The 8,334-nt window shown below is 42.7% G+C and overlaps 1 protein-coding gene and 1 pseudogene across 1 annotated transcript in view; both read right to left on the bottom strand.

Annotated features, from left to right (window-relative positions):
- Positions 1-582, bottom strand: part of LOC102472854 (ribosome biogenesis protein WDR12 pseudogene) — a 1,572-nt pseudogene extending 990 nt beyond the window's left edge.
- TTC32 (tetratricopeptide repeat domain 32) overlaps positions 582-8,334 on the bottom strand; it is a 10,044-nt gene continuing 2,291 nt past the window's right edge. Inside the window, exons 2-3 of the mRNA XM_006167674.2 lie at positions 2,469-2,635; positions 582-960 (exon numbers count right to left, since the gene is read on the bottom strand). Of these exons, the coding sequence (XP_006167736.2) occupies positions 821-960; positions 2,469-2,635 (307 nt within the window). The 3' untranslated portion in view covers positions 582-820. The remainder of the gene's footprint in view (positions 961-2,468; positions 2,636-8,334) is intronic.

The following is an 8,334-nucleotide window of genomic DNA, read 5'->3' as shown; positions in this document are numbered from 1 at the left end:
CTGTCTGATCCATGGAGGCACTCAGTAGTAAGCAAGATAAATGATTTTTTTCACCCAGGCCACATCTTTTACAATGTCTGTATGCCCTACAATTGTCATTATTGATTTTCCTTCCAAGGACCAGATCCGAGAAGTCTTACCGTAAGAACCAGTTAAAATCTTATCTGCCCCTTTAATGGAACTGATCCAGTCATCATGGACCATGCATTGCTCCGGCTGGGGTGCAGTGTATTTCTCCACATAGTCTAGTTCCACAGCCTCTTCGGATGAGATGTTCTCCAGTTCCATGTGTTTGACCAAGGGCACTCGTAGAAACTGTCCTTTGATAAGGAAATCAAACTCCACATGTTTGTAGAACTCATTTTGGGCCTGTAGCAGTTTGTTGATTATGTTACTAAGGTCAGCAATTTCAGAGGTGGCAGGGATTGAGAAGGGAACATCTTCAACAGCGTATTTCTTGTTCTCAGTGTAGAAGCGTGTCTGGAGCTGAGTCGTGGTGGGGGAGTATACACAAGATTTGCCCAAAGAAACGTAGGTACTAGTAGTCAGAAAACAGGCGCTCTTGCCCAGTCGGACTACAAAAAGAGGTCACTCAAAACCAAGCTGCACAGGTAGGCGAGATGCTGTGATCCAAACCTGGCCTAAAAATGATACCTATTTAACACAGTTTCTCAACCTGAAATTAACTACCACAATATAGTATTTAACTGTCAGTGCTAATGCACAAATATCAATCAAAATAGTTCAATATCTATTTTAAATCAGAGACAATTAGATACAGATATAAAAATAATGAGTCAATATTTTAAATTAAAAATTTTTAGTTATTTTTTTCAATATTTCTTCTTTGTTTTTCTTCTTTGTCTAGAATAGTCTGTTTTAAGCTCAGAGTAGCATCTTGAAATCCAGGATTTAAGTCTAATACCTTCTTGAAATCTTCCATAGCTTCATCAAAATATCCTGTACCAGAACCCCAAAAATAAAAAAAAAAAAGAAAAAATGCTAAGTATTTTTCTATATTATTCATAACAATGTTTGGACACACATATTTTGCTTTTATATTTATGGGCCTTCAACCACTCCTAATAAAGGGCATGTTTTCTCTTAATGAAGATATAAGGATATGTACATCAAAGTCATTTCATGTGCCCACATGGAATACAACTAAAATTATCTATAGACTTACTTACAAGATGTTAATAGGTACGTGGCATAAATCATTATAAAATGTCAACAAAATTGTATCACCTGTTTTACCTAACTGCAGTAAAATTATGAAACAAAAGACTAATTTTCTTTTTTTGTGTGGGATTCCCATTTTTTTTTTCACATTCAATCACTGTGTGTCATTACAGCATACCAAATGAATTTTCTCATCCTGAGTACACTGTATATTCGTTCAACTGAAAATATTACCATACATATTATCAACAGATAATTTTCCATTTTTGTGACCCTTAAAGATTCTGCTTCTCTTTCCTTTTGATTCCCTCCCTCTCACCCTCCCCCATTTCCCACTCTCCTCCCACACTGTCCCTACCAACCACAGTTGCTCTCCAAGCCTTTACACCTTCCAGTCTTTCAGTTTCTACCAAAGAGTGCAGACATTTGGTATATATTGACTGGGGACACACAATGCCTCTCTTTCATAGTCTGGCTTGCTTCGCTTAGCATTAAGTCTTCCATATTCATCTACTTTCTATCAAATGTCAATGTCCACGAACAGATGAATGGACTGAAAAAGTATGGCACAGAGACCAGCAGTTAGTGTAATGGCTATGTCGCTGGACTCCCACGTAGTCGACCGCGGTTCGAGTCCCGCACCCAGTGGCTTAAACTCACACCGGGCACGTGTGTGTACGTGCCCAATATCCCGAGAGGAGAATGGAGGAGAAGGGATTGTGGCGTGGCCATCCCCTCTGGAGGGTGATTTCTCGCTTTCTATCTCTCTGTCTCTCTCTGTCTGGCTGGCGAGCACATGCGCCCTATAGCAAAAACCTCTCCAAAAAAAAAGAAAAGAAAAAGCATGGCACATACACACTACAGAGACTCATTTTCTTAATACTTTAAATGAGGAACAGTGCCTATGGGCCCTTTACTCCAATCTTCTAAAACGTCTTCACTTTCTCTGTCTCATGTGCTTTCAAAGTTCTTAACTCAGAGAAGTTTCACAGGTGATCACCAGCATTACCCTCATTTCGCTGCTGGGAACGCACAGCACAAGGTAATGGGGTCACCCTCACTCCTGCGCCCAGGCCCAATTCCCTCCCCAGCACTCTGCTGTGATCTATAATGCCTATCGAAAGCCTAAAATACACTCAGGTACACTTCCTTTGTTCCCAGCTCTAAATCTAAATGTCACGTAACTTTAAAACTTGATGATTATCACATTCATTTTACAACACTTGAGAGCTCCAAAGTAGGAGAATACAGTCGGTGGCAAAAAGGAAAAAAAAAAAAGCTCTTACCCAGCCTGTACAATATCAGCCCCCTGTTGTAGTATGGAACTTCAAAACTGGGTTGGACTGCTATAGCAGATGTGTAGTCATCCATGGCTTCGTAAAAATCCACCCTCAAGTACTTGATTTGCCCCCTGTTGTTATATGCAGTAGCCAAATCCTCAGGGCTGCATTTGCTTTAAACAAAAAGTTCACATTAAAAACACTGTGTTACCAAATTCCTCTCATTCCCACTTTCATTCTCTTTGGGGTATTGTCAAACTTCATAGCCTATAACATGAAGCATCTACTCTGAAAAACCAGGCTGAAGACACGGGGTGCAGATAAAGAACTGGAATTGATTTTTATTTAACCCTATTATCTACTTTTGTAAGATTAGAGCACTGTAATGTCAATGGGAAAAGCACATTCATTGTATAGTGTGGTCAAAGCCCCTGTTTATTGCCAACTTGTTTTACTGAATAAACTGTTATTCTGAAATAACTCTTCCCTTTTTAAGCACACAGCAGCAGGGCAAAGAGGACAGATCAGATACATACTGAGCAAGGAAGAAAAGCTAGCCCAACATTTGCTACTTATAAAGTCTCAAAGTGGGAACCAGCAGTTGGCGTAATGGCTATGTCGCTGGACTCTCATGTAGTCGACCACAGTTCAAGTCCTGGACCCAGTGGCTTAAACTCACGCTGGGTGCATGTGCACGTGTGCCCAAGATCCTGAGAGGAGAATGGAGAAGGGATTGCAGCATGGCCATCTCCCCTGGGGAGTGATTTCTCACTTTCTATCTCTCTGTCTCTGTCTTTCTGGCGAGCGCAGGCTATAGCAAAAATCTGTCAAAAAAAAAATATATATATATATATCTCAAAGTGAACCGTCCATTTCACTCTCACATTGTTAAGTGACCTTAAAACAATGAGATTTGAATTGTATTAATAGATAGATAATAAGCTAACCTACAAGAAAAGTCAACATGCTGACCCCCAGGAAGTAAGAGCTAGAGCTAGAGCTAGAGCCCTCCCTCCAGCCTTCACTGGGATCCTCCCCCAGGCCAAGGCTGGCTTCCTGATAGGAGGGTGGGCTCCTGTAACCCCCACAAGGCTCCAGCCCACTTCAGAGGTCCTGTGTGCAGAACCGACTCTGTATCTGAGAGGTCTACCAGCTACCAAAAAAGTAAAGAGCTTTAAGTGAGCAGACTTCCATGAAAGAGACAATGCTAGGCAATGCCATCCAGCCCAGCTCAACAGACTGCAGACCCCCCCTCCCCTCCACCCTGCACCTCTCTCTGCACAGGACAAATTAACCACACAGAGAACACTAGGGGTTCTGCTCCAAGTTAAGGACAGTTCTGGTTTTCTTTTTTTCCTAAGTACTTCTCAGATTTAAACCAGTCAAGAAGTTAAATTTCTCTAGCCTCTCTTTGTTATACTCCATGGGCAAATTACAGTACTCAGAAGGTATCAATGACTGTTACTAAAAGCTACTTCTCTTAACATCTTGATCCTTGATGTCTCAGACAGAGGGACAGTCAGAGGTACTCACAGTCAAGGGATTTCTTTCAAGGCTAAGTTTAGAGAGGAACTGCTCTAATTCTACATTTCTGTTCTGTGAGTTAAGACCCAGAGAGTGGGTACAAGGATACGTACCAGAAGCCACTAGCACCACCATTACTATCTAGAGAACAAAGAGCACACTGCCTTCATCTAGCTTTTATGACACCTGCCTGGAGAAGAGGATAAAGAAAAGGGCAGACTCGGGATGCCAGAAAGGTTTTGGTCATTAAATCTAAAGCGAAACTTCGTTGAAAATTCTTAAGTTCAGAGGGTCACAGTATTATTTAGCCATAGGGCACTTGGCTAGAGAAACAAAGGCAGAGAGAGGAAAAGTGAGAAGTCAATTCCCCTTCCGCCCAGGAGGTGATGGCCAGGCCACAATCCCCTCTCCTCCACTGCTCTCGGAATTTTGGGCATGCACACACACATACCCAGTATGAAATGAGGTAACAGTTAAAGCTAAAGCGTATTTGTGTAACATTGAGATGTTTATAAAAATAGAATTTCTTGACAAAATTTAACCAAGTTACCTATCTAAATGTGGGTTTTTAGCATTTGCTAAGATTAACAAGAAAGAAAAAATCAGGAATTAAGTTTCTGATTAAAGATGCATATTTGACTATTAAAATGGTTAAACCATTCAGAGTGAAAAGTGTTCAAAGATTGCAAATATCATTTTGAAATGATTCCGGAGTCCAATCCAAAAGTACTTCAAACAGTTTTGGAAAAAATGGAATTAAAGTGTGAGTTTATTTTGGTGTAAAATAATTTTGAGATCCATGCAGAGTATTCTCTGTACATGCTGTCGACGGAAAATAAATAACCAGCTGTAAAATTAATAATTAATAATTAATGCGGTTTATTTCTAAGCCAACTGTGAGTGACCTAGGCCCGGAGAAGAGGCATACATGCCTTTTCTCGGGGTGATCATGTACAGAGCTTCCTTTTATTTGCTTTTGAGATTGACACACAACATTTAATTGAAAGATTTCCCATTGGTCTGGCCCAAAAAGGCGGGACATGTAGAAGGGAGGGGTCTTGTAGGTTATAGGGGGGTTCCACAAATTCTTAGGTCAGGCGATTGGAAGGGAAGATCCCTGTCTTAGTTAAAGAAAGGCTTAATCTACATCTCAAGGAAAAGGGAAGTTCTGTGTCTTGGCAAAGGATAAGCAAAAGAATACACTAATCGGTTGAAATATGCATCTCAAAGATACTATGCCAGGAACAGGAGGTAGGAAGAACCCTGTTAATAGAAAGTAAATGGTCTGTTAATGTTTGTGGGCGTGACTTCCCCAGTCCCCTTTTGAAAAGATTTTGGAAAAATAGGAAAAGCAGTCAGACTTCTGTCCACAATGCACTTTCCACGAACACTTTGAAGACCCCTCCTGTTTATATTAAAAATAAATTTAGACTCTAAAAGCTGAAATGACAGAATCCAGTACTCGTGAGTTCCTAGAAGAATCATCCAGCTGTGAGAAAACTCAGGGCTCCTTTAAGATGAGAAACTGAGGCTGAGAAAAGGTGCTAGCTACACACCCAAGACTGGAATTCAAGCGCACGGACCCGCTTGTACCAAGCCATGTGGACGCTCTCCTAGGCAGGTAAGGGGCGGGAATTAGATTTGTTAGACACTGGTTCTTAGGCCGATGTGCCGCACAGGAGGAGTAACAAGACGAGGCAGCGCCCATAGACCTGCCACTGGCAACGACTCCTTGAAACCTATAGGTGGGCCCCAGCCTTTTTGGCACCAGGTCTCGTGAAAGACTCTTTTTTTATGGACTGAGAAGGGATGGGGGGGGGGTGGCTTCAGGATGATTCCAGTCTGTTACACCTATAGTGCACTTTATTTTTATTATTATTGCACCATAATAAGAAAGACTAGTGCCAGTCTGTGGCCCAGATGTTGGGGACCCCAGTAGTAGACTAAGTCTATTCTCAGAACTTAAAACAAGGATCAAAAACTATTTCGTATATTTATACAAATTTTTTTGTGTGTGTAGGGGGGAGTGGTGAGATCAGGATGGCCATCTTTTTGACTACTCAAAAACATCTATTAACTAGTATTCTGGTGTATTACTGAAATAAGAAGACAATTTTATCTTTCTGGTCCATATGAATTTAATAAACAGGGTAAGAATCAAGTCCTCCGTGTTTAAGCCTCATACAAAAGACAAGGTGGCATGGAAAATCTAATCCTTCAGGGGAGAGGAGGGAGATGATGCAGGGGAGATGATTAAATCTCAACTGTCTAAAAAAGAACAATCCCTCTCTTTCCTCATCCTGGCTCCTGCACACCATCAAGGAGCACAACAAAGGAAAAACTGAAGAGGAACAAGAAATGTTACAAATCCAGGCATAAACCACGAAGATGCCTTGGGCAAGCAAATACCAACAGGGGAGGCTGCTAACATCACTGAAAAGACAACCAGATGTTATATTCTTCCTAGCAGAAGTGCACACTCCCACTATAAAGTGCTTTTGCCATAAGAATATGAACTGGATCAAACCTGGAGATTTAACTACCAATTTCTAAGCAATGTGAGAGACAAGTGGGGCCAGCCCATGGCATGGGGTTTAAAGCAGCTGGATCCCACACGGCTGACTGTGCAATCTGAGTCCCAGATTGCTGCTTGAGAAAACCCCAAAAAGGAGAGAGAAATGGAGAAGGGACTGCAGTGCGATCATTCCCCCCGGGTGGTGCATTCTGTCTTTCCAGTGAAGCAGGTCAGCAAAATTTTTTTTTGGTGGGGAGAGGTTTTTGCTATAGGGCGCGTGTGTTTGCCAGACAGACAGAGAGACAGAAAGACAGAAAGCGAGAAATCACCCCCCAGGGGGGATGGCCACGCCACAATCCCTTCTCCTCCTTTCTCCTCTCGGGATCTTGGGCACGCCACCAGGTCCGGGACGCGAACCACGGTCGACTACATGGGAGTCCAGCGACATAGCCATTACGCTAACTGCTGGTCCCAAGGTCAGCAAAATGTTTTAAAAATTTTTGAAAAGACAAAGGACCACATTAAATGACATCAGAGTGACACACTGGCAAATCCCAAAAATAGAAAGTCTCTGGACACACCTAGTGGAGTTTTTTTTAAAAAAGAGAGAAAGAGGAGGGTGAAGAGGAAGCAGCCGCTGAAGAAATTAAGAGGCCTCGCCCAGCCAGCCCAGTAACCTAGAAATTAAGGGAACCAGATCTCAGTTCAAGCCCAGACCTGGGTGCATAAGCACGGATGCCCCAGATATCAAAAAGAAAAATGGAGAAGGAACTGTAGCATAACCATGCTCCATTGGGGTGGTGGTGGTAGTTGGGGGGTGATTTCTCCTGACCTCCCTCTTTCTGTTTCTCTTCAGTAGGCACAAACACAGGAAGGAAGGGAAGGAAGGGTGTGGAGGGCACTGCATATGAAAGCCATCTTGAGCTATCCACCATCTTGGAAACCATTAGGCCTCACTTCCTCACTGAGCAAACCGACTCTCAGAAATCATGTGACCAACCGTCCTCCCCAGAAGCGGTTGGGTTTCTAGGCAACGGGAGAGATCCACCCACATCAATGATTGGTGCTGTTCTATCTTATTTGCATGTGCCCACCAGCTATATATAACTGCCATTTCTCCTCAATAAACAGAGGAAGATGACTCCATCAGCACCTTGTACTGTGTGTGCGTTGTCTGTCCCAGTTGTCTGTCCCAGTTGTCTGTCCCAGTTGTCTGTCCCATCTCTTGCTCCCTCCCCCAGGGAACCTGTTTGACTATCCTGGTTGGGACAGAAGGGAAGGGAGGGAAGGAAGGAAAGGAAGGGAGGAAGAAAGGGAAGAAAAGGAGAAAGGGAAGAAAAGAAAGAGAGGAAGGAAGGAAGGAAGGAAGGAAGGAAGGAAGGAAGGAAGGAAGGAAGGAAGGAAGAAAAAAAGAGAGAGAGAGAAAGAAAGAAAGAAAGGCAGGCCTGCTGTTTATCACACTTGAACTCAACTGATTAGAAACAAACCAGATTAGGGGGCCGCAGGTGGTGTGGTTAGAAGCACTGGGTTTCCACGTGGCCAACTGTGGCCAACTGTGGTTTCAGTCCAGGACCTGGCAGCTTGCTTTCCCTCTCCCCCCCAACTTCTGGTGATAAAGAAAAAATTCTTTAAAAAAAAAAAACAGATTAACAATAAAACATCTTACCAGGAAACTTCTAGCACTACCTGGTCATTTGTTATTAAGGAACTATGTGATAATTGGGTTTTTTTTTTAATTCATGATATAAAACGTGTGCACCTATGCCTGCGCCTGAGCAGCACTCCCACTAGAGTCCCGTTACAAGGTCCGCCATGGCTTTCTGGCCCTCACTC

Source organism: Tupaia chinensis, unplaced genomic scaffold, assembly GCF_000334495.1.
Source record: "Tupaia chinensis unplaced genomic scaffold, TupChi_1.0 Scaffold144952_1, whole genome shotgun sequence".
In the NCBI taxonomy this organism is placed as follows: Eukaryota; Metazoa; Chordata; class Mammalia; order Scandentia; family Tupaiidae; genus Tupaia; species Tupaia belangeri.
This window is presented reverse-complemented; position numbering and strand designations above follow the sequence as displayed.